Source organism: Ruditapes philippinarum, unplaced genomic scaffold (genome assembly GCF_026571515.1).
Source record: "Ruditapes philippinarum isolate M1 unplaced genomic scaffold, ASM2657151v2 ctg247_1_1_1_1, whole genome shotgun sequence".
Lineage (NCBI taxonomy): Eukaryota > Metazoa > Mollusca > Bivalvia > Venerida > Veneridae > Ruditapes > Ruditapes philippinarum.
This window is the reverse complement of record NW_026852169.1, coordinates 401,985-419,891: the sequence shown is the minus strand read 5'-3', so window position 1 is coordinate 419,891 and position 17,907 is coordinate 401,985. Positions and strand designations below refer to the sequence as shown.

Genomic DNA, 17,907 nt, shown 5'->3' with positions numbered 1-17,907 from the left:
TATATATTAATCATGGCATAAACTGTAAATTTTTCACTATATTCATAAAAGGAAAATCTATGACCCCCTGGAGTGGGGCCAATTTTGACCCCAGGGCTAAAATTTGAACAATTTTGGCAGAGGACCTATATGTTATATCATATACCAAATATCAAAGCTCTAGGCCTTGTACTGTCAGACAAGATTTTTTAATTTTGCATTTTTGAAACTACTTTTCTGGCCCCGTGTGACTGATGATTGTGATTGAAAATTACAAAATTTTACTAAGTCAAGCGCAATAACTCTAAAAATACTAAAAATATCCAGACGAAAATACCCAGGTGCACAACTACACATACTGATCAACATTCCTGTAAAGTTTCATGACTCTAGGTCAAATACTTTTTGAGTTACATGCGACACAAGTTGAAAATTACAAAATTTTACTAAGTCAAGGGCAATAACTCTAAAAATACTAAAAATATCCAGACGAAAATACCCAGGTGCACAACTTCACATGCTGATCAACATTCCCATAAAGTTTCGTTGAATTCCAGCCATTAGTTGCAGAGAACTACTCCGGAAACGAAATTCGGACAAAATTTTACTGAGTCAAGGGCAATAACTCTAAAAATACTAAATATCCTGATGAAAATACCCAGGTGCACAACTACACATACTGATCAACATTCCTGTAAAGTTTTATGACTCTAGGTCAAATACTTTTTGAGTTACATGCGACACAAGTTGAAAATTACAAAATTTTACTAAGTGCAGGGCAATAACTCTAAAAATACTAAAAATATTCAGACGAAAATACCCAGGTTCACAACTACACATACTGATCAACATTCCTGTAAAGTTTCATGACTCTAGGTCAAATACTTTTTGAGTTACATGCGACACAAGTTGAAAATTACAAAATTTTACTAAGTCAAGGGCAATAACTCTAAAAATACTAAAATATCCAGACGAAAATACCCAGGTGCAAAACTACACATTCTGATCAACATTCCCATAAAGTTTCGTTGAATTCCAGCCATTAGTTGCAGAGAACTACTCCGGAAACGAAATTCGGACAAAATTTTACTGAGTCAAGGGCAATAACTCTAAAAATACTAAAAATATCCAGACGAAAATACCCAGGTGCACAACTTCACATGCTGATCAACATTCCCATAAAGTTTCGTTGAATTCCAGCCATTAGTTGCAGAGAACTACTCCGAAAACGAAATTCGGACGGACGGATGGACGGACGGACAGACGGACGGACAGACGGACGGAAGGACGTACGGACAACGCCAAAACTATATCCCCCTCCCGATTCCATCGGCGGGGGATAACAAGCAAATTCGTTGAATTTATATCCCCCGCCGAGTACTGGTTATTATTAACACAACAACTGAAGACATAAGGCTATGCAACAGACCAGAACCATTTGATCAACTTTGGCAGGGGACCACCCTAGGATCATTCCTGTAAAGTTTGGTTGCTGTGCAGTCATTTGTTTCTGAGGAGATGTTGTTTAAAGAAATTGCTGACGACGCATGACGACGGACGGTGGGGGATCACAATAGCTCACCTAGATGTAAAAACATCTTAATCTCCAGACTTCATTATTCGTAATTTAGTGATGTTGATCATTATTCCTGTAAAGTTGGTTGATTCTAACTCAAGCACTCAAGGATCAAATAACAACATAATGAAACAGTTTTTACTAAGTCAAGGGAAATAACTCTACAAATACTGGATAAATCCACAAGCGAAACCCCAGGAACAAACTAAATATGCTGAGCAACTTTCCAATAAGGTTAAATGACTCTATGTCAAATCCTTTTTGAGTTACATGCGACACATGTTGAAAATTGCAAACATTTTCTAAGTCAAGGGCAATAACTCTAAAATTTCTAAATAAATCCAGACGAAAATACCCAGGTGCACAACTACACATGCTGATCCAACATTCCTGTAAAGTATCATGACTTTAGGTCAAATACTTTTTGAGTTACATGTGACACAAGTTGAAAATTGCAAAATTTTACTAAGTCAAGGGCAATAACTCTAAAAATAGTAAAAATATCCGGACGAAAATACCCAGGTGCACAACTACACATACTGATCAACATTCCTGTAAAGTTTCATGACTCTAGGTCAAACACTTTTTGAGTTACATGCGACACAAGTTGAAAATTACAAAATTTTACTAAGTCAAGGGCAATAACTCTAAAAATGCTAAAAATATCAAGATGAAAATACCCAGGTACACAACTACACATACTGATCAACATTCCTGTAAAGTTTCATGACTCTAGGTCAAATACTTTTTGAGTTACATGCGACACAAGTTGAAAATTACAAAATTTTACTAAGTCAAGGGCAATAACTCTAAAAATACTAAAAATATCCAGAAGAAAATACCCAGGTGCACAACTTCACATGCTGATGAACATTCCCATAAAGTTTCGTTGAATTCCAGCCATTAGTTGCAGAGAACTACTCCGGAAACGAAATTCGGACGTTTTACTAAGTCAAGGGCAATAACTCTAAAAATACTAAAAATATCCAGACGAAAATACCCAGGTGCACAACTTCACATGCTGATCAACATTCCCATAAAGTTTCGTTGAATTCCAGCCATTAGTTGCAGAGAACTACTCCGGAAAGGAAATTCGGACGGACGGATGGACGGACGGACGGAAGGACGGACAACGCCAAAACTATATCCCCCTCCCGATTCCATCGGCGGGGGATAATATTCAACAAAGACTGATTATTTTTAACTTTAACAAGGCAAAATATCTATGAACTGAAAAATAATGATTTAAACTTTCTTAAACAATTTTCTTCACTGAATTCTAAAAAATAATATTCCCTACTTAAAATGATGACTTTTTTGTCATTAAAAAGTTCCTTCCTCCAAATCATAATCATTGTATTACACGAGTGATGATGTCTTATCAACCATACTTATATAAATTTAACAGAGGAATAAGGTAAGTTACAAATACTTGTATCTTTTAAGACTATAATTTTCACACAAGATCCAATAGTAGTTCAGAATAATAGTGAAGAAAAACCAAAACACCCAAAATTAGTACATGTCTTTCACCATATCATATATATTGGTACATTGAACACATTTGTACATATAATTTCCATCATTGTGCATTACTGGTAAACATAAATTTGTACTTTGCTTTTTACAAATCAGTATCAAGATATATAGATTGTGCAAAAATAACAAAGTAATTCAACAATAGAACGGTATTAAGTCATTGACAGTATTGCCAACCATGACACCCCTAGTATTTTGTAACATAATTTCATATATTAATTTTAAGCACACATAGCAGGTCCTTCTCAATTTTTCTGCTGTATAAAAACAACATATTATATTCAAAAACTTAAGTCTTGTATTTTCTATTAAGTTTCTCTATTAAATTGCCCAAGCATATATTTGTTTTAATATCTACAGTGTAACCCCATCAGAGCAGCCCTCTAAAACCTTTATGTAACAATATCATCATTTTTCCCATAACTATAACATGAAAATGAATTTTACCTCTCTAAAACAAAAACCTTTTTATAGCAACCATTGCCATCAGGGTGTTGCATGAAGAGGTTTTACTGTAGTTCTTTGGTATAATCGTGCAATGATTATTGAAACGGTGAAACATAGATATAGAAAACAATCAATAAAATGTTACAGAAGTCCTTAATCAACTAATAAAAAGTATACAGCAAATAGATTAATCATACAGCAAATAGATCTATTGGCTTGAACAAAACATTTGGCGAATAGCAAATTTGATCACAATTTGTTTTTACCTAAAACTTTGAAGAGAAAAAGTGTAAACATGATTTGTTGGAAGTAAAACAATTCTGTCAAAAAAATAAAATGATCAATTCTAAAACTATCCTAATAATTCCATTCATCTACGTAATTCAAGTTTTCAAACAATTTTACAAAGAACTGTTCTTCCAACAAAATGTTTAGTTGCATCTGTTGGAAATGACCCGAAGTCAATTTGGAAAGGATGAAATAAAAACCTTATGAAATTTGAATTGAGAATAACATGTTATCAACAAGTGTCTTTCTGATATCTGCTTATAATGTTACATGATTACAGTGTCTATTCTAGGACGCGCGATTGTGCGATACACACTAGTATTTCACAGATCGCGCACAATTCATAATCATGTGCGTGAAAATCGCGCATCTATAAAAAAAGTTAATAAAATCATAAAACTTCCATCCCGCATTATATTTGGTTGTTTTGTTTACATTTACACTGGAAACCGAAGGGAGGAAACTGTAAGCTAATTATAATAATTTAGTACCGTATGTTACTGGTTACTTGAGTTGACGGAAATAAACGGAATGTTCCCTACCGACCGGAACTAGTGTGATTTGTCTGACAGTTTGGCACCATTTTAGTGTAGTAAATAATCAAGAAAAATGAGGCAATTCCTAGCTTGGCTACGATCTAAATGTGAAAGATAGGTCGATTGTTTGTATTGTCATACCCTTTATAATAAATCACGACAGTTCTATAATAATTTGTTTTCATTTAAAAAATTAAGGGGGGAACACTTCTGCTGCCTTAAATAAATATTTTCCTTTTAATTATTTCATCGGTTGAACGGCTCAGTTTAAACTTAATACAGACAATCTAATATTGGCAGTTTATATTGGCACCCCTTGATTTTGAAAATCGCCCCCTTTTTTGAAATAGAGGGGGGAAAATCACCCCTATTTTTGAATTCCTAGAATAGACACTGTGATTATTCAAAATATTAAAATACTACCTTACTAGAGTTTACCTGTAGTTAGTCTATATCTTGCATTGTATCATGTTGAAATTTCTTTGATTAAACTTTAGCCTGCAGATGAGAACTGATACTACTCGTATGACCAGTGCTGACCAAGATCAGACAGCATGTTTTTGCTGTGATATCATGATTTGCCCTGTCTGCTATTCAATCAGTACTATTTTATAATTTTACCTAGAAATGATGAATGGTTTTGTCCAGATTAAAAGTTCATTTAAGATATTTAACATGATAACAGTTATGATAATTTTTAATTTAATAAACTGCTTACATTTAAAATAATGACAGATATGGACATCAATTGTGTTGACCATCAATTCAGAGATTTCAGTACAGTGTTTTGGTATTCTTGTCAATAATGTGACCCTGCTGTTGCAACTTATTTTCATGTAAAATCAAAGCACTATTATGTCAAATCTGAATGAATATGTAACAAATGTAAAAATATTCCCATAACAATTTCAATCATTTTTAAACACGTGACCCTATCCATAATATTTAACCAATCATATTTAACATTATATAATGTATAAGATGTTCAATTAAATGGAATTGCACTCAGATCATATATGTTCCATAAAGAACACAGTTTCATTCACGTTTACTAAAAGGATTTAACAATAGAAAACTTGAGCATTAACAAAACAAAACACTAAATTTTCATCAGAAAAAAAAACACCTAACAATTTTCATCACAAGCATTCATATGGGTAATACGGATTTACTAATCAACATGTCCACATCATATAGTATCAGTTGTTGCTTCAGGAACACTTTCACTCATTTCTACATCATCATATGATTGTTCCTCAGTGTCCTTCGGTTTAGTTTTTATTTTGTCACCATTACTTTCAGCTGATGTTACAGCATTATCGTTTTCTGATTTGACAGTATTATCACCCTCAACTTTTAGTCTCTTTACACCTGAATCATCATCTCGTAACAGTTCATCTTCATCAATATCGGACTCGCTCTTTTTACGTTTATGACTGTCACTATTCGAAACACTATCATCATCATCCTCTTTTCCCAGCAACCTTTCTTCCATTTCTGCTTCAGACTCAATTGTATTAGTTTCAACTTTTACATCATTACTGATTTTTTCACTTTCAAGTTCCATATCTTCCTTAACTTTACTAACATGTCCATCAACAGCAGACTCAGATTGACTAGTAGTGTCCTCAGATTTGCTATTGTCTTTAGCCTTTGAAGCACTGTTTATTTCAGTCTCACATTTTATTTTCTCCACTGTATCTGCAATTTCTGATGAATTTGTTTTATCTTTAACAGGTTCTTCATTAATTTGAACACTTTCAATATTTCCTTCTTTCTCTTTTGTTTCACTTTTTTCCCCAGTCTCTTTCATATCTGAAGATTCGCCAGGCTCAGTTTTTATTTCAATTTTATTTTCATCTGAGATATTAGCTGTTTTATCTTTAACAGATTCTTCTTTAATTTGAACACTTTCAATATTTATTTCTTCCTCTTTTGTTTCACTTTTTTCCCCAGTCTCTTTCACATCTGAAGATTCGCCAGACTCAGTTTTTATTTCAGTTTTATTTTCTTCTGAGATTTTAGCTGTTTCCTGACTTGTGTTGGTTTCTTTTTTATTTTCACTTTCATCTGTCACGTTTTCAGATTTACTAGTTTTATCAGATTTTTCATCTGTGTCTTCTGAGAGATCAACCATTTCTACATCATCATCTCCATCTTTTTCAAGGACAACTTTCATTTTACTGGGTTTTGTTTCAACAACCTCAACATCAGAATCTTCTTCGGAATCAAGGCTTATAACAGCTGGCTTATATTCGCGCTTTATTTTTTCCTTTAGTTCAACAATTTCATCTGTGGACAGATTTTCAATTTTCACTCGACAAGGCTTCACATGCGAACGTAAATGGATGGCATATTTTTCTTGAGATGTAACAATAGTTCCACAGATGTAGCAAGAACGATTAATATGTGCTTTCCTGCAGCTGTGGTCTGCCAGGTGTTTGCTAGTGGCAACGACCATTCCACAAGTCCTACATGTGGCATGTATCTTTATACAATGCATTGTTAACTGAATGTTATCAGGAAACTGTATTTGGCAGAAAACGCAGTAGTTGATCTTTCCAACATTTTTACCTCCTCCAATTACAGCTGTCGATGGAGTTGGCCTAGCAGGTTTACTTTTATCATTAATATAGTCATTTACTTTTATCAGAATACCGTGGGTATTCACAAGATGTGTCTCCAAATTTTTATAATCACTTGCAGCATATCCGCACATGATGCACTTACGTACCAATACCAAGTCTTTCATCGTCATCCCGTGAGTTTTTTCAAAATGTAAAAACATATTTGGAAACCTCTTCACACACATGAAACATTCCATTTCAGTAGTGATCTTTCCACTTGGTGCCTGAGGCTGGGCTCCGATGAAGTGACGCTGTGCCGTCTTGTGTTTCGATAGTCCTTGAGTGGTCCAATAGTGTGATTTACATACTTCACAAGTAAGTGGCGGATTAGGTCTGCTAAATATTGCCTGAGGCATTTCTACTTTGTGAGCATAATAGAAGTGAATTCTCAATGCTTGCCGATCCTTGACATAGCCACCACATAACTCACACACTTCAAAGCCAGACATTTCTTTATTAGGAGGCTTAACAGGCTTCTGCTGAGGAACAGGGGCTCTCTGGAGAGTAGGAGGTCTTAAAGTAGGTCTAGGCTGTTGAATCTGAGGTCTTTGAACAGGTTGCTGAAGTGCTGGACTTCTCATTAATGGGAGACGCTGTCGTATTGCAACGTTTGTGTTGGGTCTAACAGCTGGAGTAATCTGTTGTATATTTTTATTCTGCGGTAGCAAACTCTGAGCAACAGCTGGTGGAGCACCTTGTTGCCGTGTCAACATTGTTGGTTTTGCAGCAGCAGCAGCAGGCTTAACAGGCGGAGGTGGTTTAGGGACTACTTTTTTTGGCTTATAAAAGCAGGTCTTCATACAGAAATTCACATCATGGTAGAGTGGTTGCAAGTTGGAATTCAATTTAAAATGTTTGATACATTTCTGCTGATGTTTCTCTAGCTTGTTCTTTGTCGAGGTATTCAAAGGGCATAAAGAACACTGGAAACAGTGATCTTTCTCTATGAATTTAGCTTGCACATTATGAATATCTTTCGTGTGGAAAATAAAATGTGCCACTGTTCTAGTTTTAAAATCACAATGAGCACACATCAACCAGCCTCTATTTGTGTCCCAAGGTGGGTCATAATGTGGAAAGTCCTTATGATAATTCATCACTACATTTGATTCCGTCTTGAATTTACACTCTTCACATTCTTTGGTTTCAAGCTGCAAATGTTCCACTTTTTTCTTAGTGTTTTCATAAACAGTTTTCATTTTCTCTAAACTTTCAATTTCTGGATCTTTAAGATCTCCTGCTACCTTCTTTTTCGTTTGAATCTGTATAATGTCCTTATATACCTGTTCTTTAACTACATCACTCCCAAGCTCTTGAAGAAAAGTTGAAACTGAACTAAGATCGTCTTTTCGTCCATGAAAAACAACCGACCAGTTGTAATTATCAGGAACTCTATTTTGTAGTTCCCACCTCATCAGCTCTATCATCTCCCAGCTAGACTTTGGTTTAAGGTCTTCAGGCTTCAATGTGGGCCCAGGGGCTGCCTTTTGTTGTAGCTGCTGTACTGGTGCTAACTGATTAGCTAGATTTGGATTTTTAGCAACCATGGCAGGAACAGTACTATTTACTGGTACAAATATATGCTGCTTTCCAACTAATGTTACATATCCAAACTGGTTTCCCTGTCGAATAAGCTGGGAACCAACTGGTATATTTGGCCCTTGAACAATAATGTTTTGTGTGTTAATAACCTGGCTTGCAGATGTTTGAATGATTAAACTAGCTCCTGTGGTTATTGCAGCTACAGGGACCGATTTAACAAGATTGGCACTAGTGTCTTCATCGGAAGATTTTACTTCTTTATTTCTTTCAGTAATTTCTGCTTTATTTTCAGATTCTTGTTTTTCAACATCTTTATTATTTTCACCAGACAAATTTTCTGCCTTCTTATCTATAGTTTTCTCTTTACTAGCCTCTTCCTCATCATTCAAAGTTATTAAAATTTCATCATCATCAACCTTTACAGTCTCCACTAAACCCTCTTTCTGCTTTAAATCTACACTATTTCCCGACTTCACACTTTCCTCACTCACTGATGAATCTCTTGAACTATCTTCTGAAATCAGACTAGGGTTGTTTGAATCATTCTGCCCAACTTCAACAATATCAGAATTTGGTGCACTAACATTTGAGCTAAGTTCAACTATATTAGAGTCATCGTCTTCTTTACCATCTACATCCATGCATTCTACCGAGTTATCATCATCCTGACTGGCATCAGAATTAACAACAACAGGACTTTCAGACCCTTTATTGCTTTCCATAACATCACTGTCTCCATTGTCAGACAATATGACTGGTGTATTATCATTCTCAGACTTTTTCTCATTTCCATTTTCAATGGATTTTTCTTCTTTATCGCCATCAACTTCCATTACTTCTTCAGTTTGGCCATTGCTAAGGTCATCAGTAACACCATTGACTGGGACAGACTTCTCCTCAAGACTGGATTCCTTGCTAACATCTTCATCAATACCATTCTAAAAAACAAATTAATGTAATTAATGCAGGTGTTGTACATGACATATCGTCTTATTATTGTTACTATTTGTGCCAAGTATTTTTAAAATCCCTTGAACTATGAAGAAGTTATAGATCGGACACGAAATATACCCTAAAATAGACTAAGTTTATCTTTGACCACTAAGTGTGACCTTGGAGGCAGGGGCCCATGTATTGCACCTGACATATCGTGTTATTATAGTGATTATTTGTGCAAAGTATTTTTAAAATCCCGTGATTTATGAAAAAGTTATGGAATGGACACAAAATATGCCCTATAACAGACTATGTAAATCTTTGCTCTCTTAGTGAGACCTTGACCTTGGAGGTAGGGACACAGGTGTTACGCATGACATATCATCTTATCATTGTGACTTTTTTGTGCAAAGTATTTTCAAAGTCCCTTGATCTATGAAAAAGTTATGGACGGGACACGACATATACCCTCAAATAGACAATGTTGACCTTGAATGAGCAAGTGCGACCTTGACCCTGGAGATAGGGGTCTGGTTGTTGCGCATGACACATCGTCTTATTATAACAAACATTTGTACCAATTTATTTCAAATTCCTTTGATAAATGACAAAGTTATGGACCGGACACAAAAGTTTGATGGGACGGAACGGATCGGACGGACAGAGCCTATTTCTATATCCCCCTTTTTTCTTTAAAAAAGGCGGGGGACAAAAAGCGGCATCGTGAAAATATGTGAGAAATAAAAAAAAAAAATTCTGCAGAAACATTCACAATTTTAAATGTTGTTGATTATAATTATATTAGATAAAACATTTTTTTATTATTTTAAGATTGTTATTCATTGGCTTTTTCAACAGGCATCGTAAAACAAAATTTTAAATTTTTAAATCTATGGTTGGTCAATATTTTCTTTAACAAATTTCTCTGCATAATTGAGAACTAATTATCACATACGTCATTGAAATTTTTAACTTGAAATCTAATCAGGACACGAGGACTGACAGAAAGGAAATCTATCTTGGACCGCATGATTTTTATTCAGCCAGGACCGAGGATAAACTAACTTTCGCTCAGCCTGTTACTAAATATTTTTAAATATGTAATACCAATAGTCAATTTGTTATGGAGCAGACAAGAAATTTGACCTTTGTGACCTTGATATCAAGGGTAGCAACTTGGTTGTTGTGCTCTGCACATCATGTCAACTCGATTATATGTGCCAAGTTATTGCTATACACAAATCTGAAAGTTATAGACCAGAACATTTGACTTCTAGATACGATCTTGACCTTGGAATTGGCAACCTGATTTTACTGATTTTATCTCAACTTCTGGCCATGTGCAATGTCCCAACTAAGATTAACAATTTTGAGATTATTCCTTCTGAAGTTATTGATAAGACAAGGGTAATACTAAATAGGATGTATGTGTGGACAGATGAACAATCCAACATTTTGAGGTAATGGGCTTTATCCTCCACAGAGACATACAAATAGATCACCCAATCACAGTTTACTCCCCACTTTGTAAGTGGGGGAATAACATTAATAATGTACTGCAAATATATCAATCTTTTGCTTTTCTGTTGTTTTTTTAAGCCAATTTAAACATATCTTGCATTAGAACCACTGACTTTCCTGGGTACATGTAACTGACTATTAATTATGATTTCACTGCAAGTGACAGACTACTAATCCCTAAATGATTTCCTTATCAGCAGAAAAAGACAAGTAACCAAAAATTATATGTATTAGACTCAATGTGACCGATGTTATGCCTAGCCCGAGAATTGAACCAGCGATCCAATGCTCTACAGTCATAATATGAAAATCAGTCAACTGGCCAACCTACATGAGCACAACAATACCGATGTATTTGTTTTTTATATAAACTTATTTATCTGACATGGAGACATTCTAGCTTTACTGGAGGAGGAATACATTAAAGATCTCCACATTTCATGCATTTGGCAGAAACTCTGGTAAGACCACCAACATTTGTTAACAACAGTTGTGGCAGACTTATAATGTTTTTCATCAACCACAAAATCACAAACAAACCCGTTTTGTTACTAGTTTTCCAGGGATGGCACTGTCTGTATTTTCCTTCAACATTTCTGTTTGGTCTGTGGTTACTTCTGCCATGCCTCACTTACAGATCATAACAGTGTATTGGCAAAATTGGACTTCACATAGCTATCTCATTCTGCAAAACAAACAAAAAATGGGTGATTCTTGGGATATTAAAGTCTAAACACTAAACAATAGCACCACATGCTGTGGTAACCCAAGTCTGTTCAAAATTCCATATTAGAAAGGGGTGAAACGCCAAAAATATTGCTTCAGAAATATGCCACTTGTTTAACAACTGGACCTAGTCATGATAAGCAAGTATTCCGAATTTCACATAGATAACTTTTAAAATATTTGAGTGACGGGCTACATAAAAGATTTTGCACTTTGACAGCAACGATGATGCTGCAGCAAACAAAGTAGCTTGATTAATTCTTCACAACAGACAAGCTTAAAAAGGTGTGGTTTTTCCCATTCTTTTAGACAGAACAACATAAAAATTTAAGGTTTATTCCAAAAGGACAACCTGCCATAAGGACAACATATATTTACAATACTATTAATACATAATAGTGAAATCTGAACTCCCTATCCACAATACTTAATTCAATAAAAATTTCATTAACACAATTATTTCAGGATATTTCTAACAATAATATAAATAAGTTATTTTGTGCAACTCTGTGCTATCATTATATAATGGTGCCTCATAATCCGTGGTACCCATAATTCCAAAGTACAAGCCATAAACAGTCAAAAGTGCCTCCTAGACATCATGCACCTATCAGTAGATTTACTAATTTTACTGTATTTTTATCGAAATGCTACATATACTTGAACTTTTTAACAGTTTTTCAGATTAAGAGCAAAGTAAATTATTTCACCTTTACACTTTTAGTTTTCATACCTTTTAAGACAATTGTCTTCGTTAAACAACCATTGAGATATTTGATAAATGCCGTAAAGAAAAACTCCACTTTCACACAGGGCTAGGTATAGATGTACTAAAAAATAAAGATTACTATTGGTTTTGCCTTTGCAACTATTAAAACATAATTGCCTTGGAAATATGAGACTACAACTTTACTCACTAGGAAGCAGATAGGTGTTAATTGCCATGTTGTTTACAATACATAATTGCTTACATGCAAACATTAAATGGAATAACGTTACATGATGTAATTGACATGTCTTTGCTACAATATTCAACATATTTTCCTGAATTTTATTCTTCTAACGTTTGTTGTCTGTGTTGAACAGTCAAGTACCACAGAAGTATGAGGCACAGGTTTACAAACTTTTACTGAAACAGCTTCACTGTGCAATAACACAGTATATAAACGATTTGAACCCCAACCGGATCTTGTGAGAAGATTTTAGTGTCAGCCATATTCTGCTACTTCACTTGTTTACGATATTGGTATATATATTGATACTGATGGACGTTAGGTTAGTAAATCTATATTTATATTATAAGAGAGAAACTTTATTAAACGTCTAAGTTATGCAAAACATAAACGTTAGCACGAAGGCTTTATAATAATCGAAACTCACGAACAACTTTCAGGTGATCAACACTGAACACGAACAAAAATCCGTCTTATTCCAATGTTGATTTAGTTAAACATTGAATTGTGATATCGAACTACTGAAGTAATAAATAACAAACGATAATTTAGTCATATGCATAACATATTGCTGTATCTTGAACATAAATTTAAGAGTTTTACCAAGGAGGTCATTTCCGTAAACTGAACGTTACTTGCTGGTGATTGTGAACCCTACTTGTGAGTTTACGAATTTTATCTGCACCCTGACTTGTGAGTATTTTTAAAGATTTATTGGAGAAAAGTTTACGTTCATTGCGATTTTGTATCAATTATTGCCATAAAATATAAATTATTGTAATAAAATTTTAGTATATAAGGTGGGATCTAAGGTATTTACCGAGAATTGGTTTAACTGATAATATTGTTAATCATTTGTTTAATAAAATATATAATGCTATGTATATTTTTCTTTCGGATCACCATGGAAGAATACAACTGTATATACTGTTCAGTAAAGACTACGAATTCCAATGCCATCATTGACCACATAATTATTCGCCATCCAGACTGCAACTTGAAAATAAGAATAAATAATGATCAGAATAAAATTTCCTACTCTTAAAAAATTTCAGCGTCACAGCCAATAACGTAAACGAAAAAAAGAAGTTTATAACACCAATTGCTGAAACAGTGACAATTAAAATTTCAAAATTTTCCGAATATTCTCCGTTTAAAAAGATGCCAAAATTGTCGACGCCTATGAAAGATATACAAGAATAAAAGTCGTACATGTCAGAAAAGGAAAGTCAATGAATTTCTGAGAATATAAAACAGTGTTTAAATAAGCAGAATGAAATCAATGGTAGGTGTAAAGCTTTCAACATGTTGAAATAAGTAATCTGCAAAAAAATCTTGTAATGATATTTCGAGGTTTATTGATACGTGACGTTTTATAATACTGCATGTTTGTAACGTCATTTTTCATTGGATAATCGCGATGTTTATATAGTTTTATATACACGGCTGCTGTCGATTCATGAAGAAATCTTACTTTTTTTCTCTAAAAATGATGCTTGCTGTATTATAAATTCGTTATAAAGATTGTTGACAGGTTATATGGCCGTATATAAACGGCTATTTGCAATATAACCCTCGCAAAATGGCTCGGGTTATATTTACAAATAGCCGTTTATATAGGGCCATATAACCTGTCAACGATCTTTATAATTAATAATATAACGGTCACGTCAAAACTAACAACAATGCCGTTGAACTAAATATAAAAAAATTATAGTGCATATGTAATATTTAAGCTTTATATCTTTCCAAAGAAAAATGAATGGTAAGTGAAGATGAGGTTTGTTAGTTAATTATTCCTATCAAGAAATAATTGACTTTCGTATAAACAGCCACTTTCGTAGACAGTGAAAACATGACGAAGCTCCTCCATTCATGTGCAGTTTTAGTTACTTACATGTAAAACATGTACCCTTCTCTTGTGACACAATAACTTCTTATTCTGCACAATAAAATTTGGAACATACGACAAAAACACAATAAAAATCATCAAAAGTGACTCGCAAGTAATGGTTCAGTGAAAACGCAAGTAGGGTACAGATCATTAAAATTGTTTTAGCAAGACGGGTACAGTTTTCAGAAATGTGGCCTCTATTATTTACTATGTTTTATCAATATTCAAAGATATCTTCACAAGTGTCTGTCCGGTAACATGAGGTTAAGACAATAAATTAAAGATTCAGGTATGAGTTATAGTGAAGTAAAACAATTTTAGGCATACATTTGCTTGTGTAATCGGCGTGTGTTGGCATAAACAAAACATGAGGCGAAGAGCACAGCGTTTTATGCGCATATATTTTACGAAGAAGGTTATGGATGTATATTTAAGCAAAGATAAATTATTTCTTAATATGATTCAAATGTTAACATACCATAACATATTAAATTCAAGCCGATTTTTAATAGTTTAATGTGTCATTACGCCTGATTGTATGTTTAGATGCTGAGATCTTCTCACAAGATCCGGTTGGGGTTCAAATCGTTTATATACTGTGAATAATGTTCACAACAGTGATCAATGCATTGCCCTCATTACCAATTTGATGTAAGTTGTAACTTGTAAATGTTTGTTTATACTTCAGAATTAGATGGAAAACCTTAAACTGCTGACATCTCGAGTATCTCTATACATTCAGTGTCTATTCTAGGATTTGAAAAAAAGGGGGGAATTTTTTATTGAAATGTGGAAATTTATACATTTGTTGATTTGTTCCCCCTTCTTTCTCTATGTAAAATCCCCCGCCCCCTGCTTCTGAAAAAATTGGGGGGGATTCTCAAAAATAGGATTGAATCCCCCCCATCCCCCCAACTAGAATAGACACTGTGCATCATGCACTAATCAGGCTATTAGGTAATAAAATCCATGACATGCTAAGCCCAAAAATGTCAGTGACTTTAGTGAGTCTTCAAGGCTCGCCATTTACTGTATGCCATACAATAAATCCAACTCTTCCTTTAGAATGAAATTCTAAATTCAAGTTGATCAAATAGAAGCCTGGTAATTACAAAAAAAAAACTGTACAAACTGTTTTTTTTCTACCTAGTTAGAGTCTGGGGTTCAAAACACTGGAGACATCTTTTTTAATAAACAATCTTTTCTTTTATCATTTTATGTGAGAAAATATTTGTTATTCCCCTTAAACAAGAATTTAAAAAGGTCTATACAGTTCTTAATAATTTTGAAGCCGACTTATTGCCTTCAAGCACTGATAAAACAGTAATTACTCGAATTGTTTATAAAAAATGAGAAATTACACTTTACCCCACCCACTTTTTCAATACTGTCATGTTTCCAATGAAAACTATACCCGCCAAATTCAACATTTATTTTCTTCAAAAACGAAAGTAAAGTACTTAAAGGGGTTAAATATAATTAAAAATGGTATAATAAAGAAGTGTTACTTAGTACATTCATAGAAATGTGCAAAAAAATGATTTTCAAGCCCGAACCCCCCGGTCGGCTCGGAGTCCAACTCGGCCGTGCCATGCACTTCCCGGTCGCCAAGTCCATAAATCCACAAATAATTTCGTGTCAGTCAAGGTTCATTAGGACGCCACACATTTAAACTTAATTCAATAGAACGCAAAAATTTATACCTTTAATTTCATATTTTGTTTATATTGTAAAAACGTGTGTATTGATGTAAATTGGTCGATTTAGTGTTTTATACTTCTCGCCGCACAATGAAAATGGGAACCTCTAATATGGCGACCTCCGATCACGTGACTTGTAGTCTGTAGTGACGTCAGCTTTGCACGCATACATTTAACGAGCGAGCTGATCAAATGAACGGGGTTTACACGAATGAGATCAGGGAGTTTAAACAATTGACCTGTTTTCAGATTTTTGTTATAAACGATTTCGAAGAATTGGCGTCATTAATTACGTAATGACGTCATTATGATAATAGGTCAAAGTTGAACGTCAAAACGTCAAAATTTCTAATTTTCATGAAATTTTGTATGTATCACGATAAAGTTACTATATAAGCCATATACTATTTTTTTTCTCAATTACATCTAGTTTGACTATATTTGATATAAAAAACAAAGTTCACAAAACTTGCATGAATGCTTGAATTGTTTAGGCCGATGACGGTGTACTTTCTTGAACTTTTAAAGACTAAGAACACCAGTTGTGAGAATATGTACACGTGGACAATCAAACTTATAAGAACAATTATATATAGCTCTAATGTAAGGCAAACATAAGCTAGCCAATTAAAGCAATGATTTAATGTGTTTTTAACAGTTCTTTATAAAGTGCTACTTTTATACCACTCATGAGAAACGGTGATTAAAAAAAAAAAAACTAGTATAAAAAATTAGAAACTAGATTTGTTTTTATAGCTGCATGTAAACATACTTTTTATTATTCTTTTTGTCACTGGCAAGTGATTATAAATCGTTAAATAATTTGATTACATAGAAAAGACTATTAGATTATTGTACAGAACGTTGGTGCTAACCAGAAATATTCTCGGTATGCATACCTCATATGGGTATATAGCCACTATATAGCCATTATATAATTCCTAAATACATGACGTCGGCATTTCAGCTTTTGGAAAAATCAAAATTTGAACTGTATAATATTACTTTCAAAGTCATGTGACCAGTCTTGAAAATTTTGTGGACACACACCATTTAAAACCATTATATAAACACATCTCACAGATCTATAATCTTTTTCAGATATTTATATAGATCTTCGTGAATTGGTGGAATGTTTTCTACTGTAAACATTAGTTTTGTAATTCTATTCGTATGTGATATCATATATATTAGCCTATACTTTTTAATTTTCAGTAATATATAGGTAAGAAATGTTTGTTTTGGAAACAACAATGTCAAATCATTCATTAGTTGTATCTGGGACATACGATTATCGTATATCCCAGATTGTATAATTCTTTATAAACAATTTTTATCGGAGACATACCATTTATCTTGATATAATACATAATTTTTAGAAGTACAGTAAAACGCACTCAATATTACATACATATAACGTGATGAAAATAAAAAAGTAGAACTTAATCATGTTTTTTTTCCCATTAACAACGTACAGTCTCTATACTCTCTATTACATCCGATGCAAATATACGCATACATAGATTTATATATAACTTGTCAATAAAGCAATTAATGTTGTTAGATTATAATTTATTATAATGTTGCACTGAAGAATTGAAATGTTTTTTTTTCTGAAGTAATATTGCTCAGCGATTTGATAA

At 33.7% G+C, this 17,907-nt stretch overlaps 1 protein-coding gene and 1 long non-coding RNA gene across 3 annotated transcripts; one reads left to right on the top strand and one right to left on the bottom strand.

Annotated features, from left to right (window-relative positions):
• The first annotated feature begins 349 nt into the window (after nucleotides 1-349).
• Nucleotides 350-2,126, top strand: LOC132751330 (uncharacterized). Its single transcript, XR_009628670.1, has 2 exons — nucleotides 350-482; nucleotides 642-2,126. It is a non-coding gene; the product is annotated as an uncharacterized LOC132751330 (long non-coding RNA).
• A 2,964-nt stretch (nucleotides 2,127-5,090) lies between these two features.
• LOC132751314 (MOG interacting and ectopic P-granules protein 1-like) lies at nucleotides 5,091-16,427 on the bottom strand. 2 transcript variants are annotated; one of them, XM_060741480.1, is made up of 3 exons: nucleotides 16,268-16,427; nucleotides 11,532-11,676; nucleotides 5,091-9,472 (listed from the first exon to the last, which is right to left on the bottom strand). In XM_060741480.1, the coding sequence occupies exons 2-3, from the start codon at nucleotides 11,613-11,615 to the stop codon at nucleotides 5,555-5,557; spliced, it is 4,002 nt and encodes a 1,333-aa protein (XP_060597463.1). In that variant the 5' UTR covers nucleotides 11,616-11,676; nucleotides 16,268-16,427; the 3' UTR covers nucleotides 5,091-5,554. The 2 variants fall into 2 exon arrangements, with proteins under 2 accessions (XP_060597463.1, XP_060597469.1); XM_060741486.1 differs by lacking the exon at nucleotides 16,268-16,427 and adding an exon at nucleotides 16,080-16,219.
• Nucleotides 16,428-17,907: the final 1,480 nt, after the last annotated feature.

Excerpts from the sequence above, each read along its gene's own strand:
- LOC132751314 (XM_060741480.1), bottom strand. The coding sequence starts at position 11,615 with ATGGCAGAAGTAACCACAGACCAAACAGAAATGTTGAAGGAAAATACA. Across the intron at positions 9,473-11,531 it reads GAAAACTAGTAACAAAACGG|AATGGTATTGATGAAGATGT; the intron begins GTTTGTTTGTGA and ends TTTGTTTTTTAG.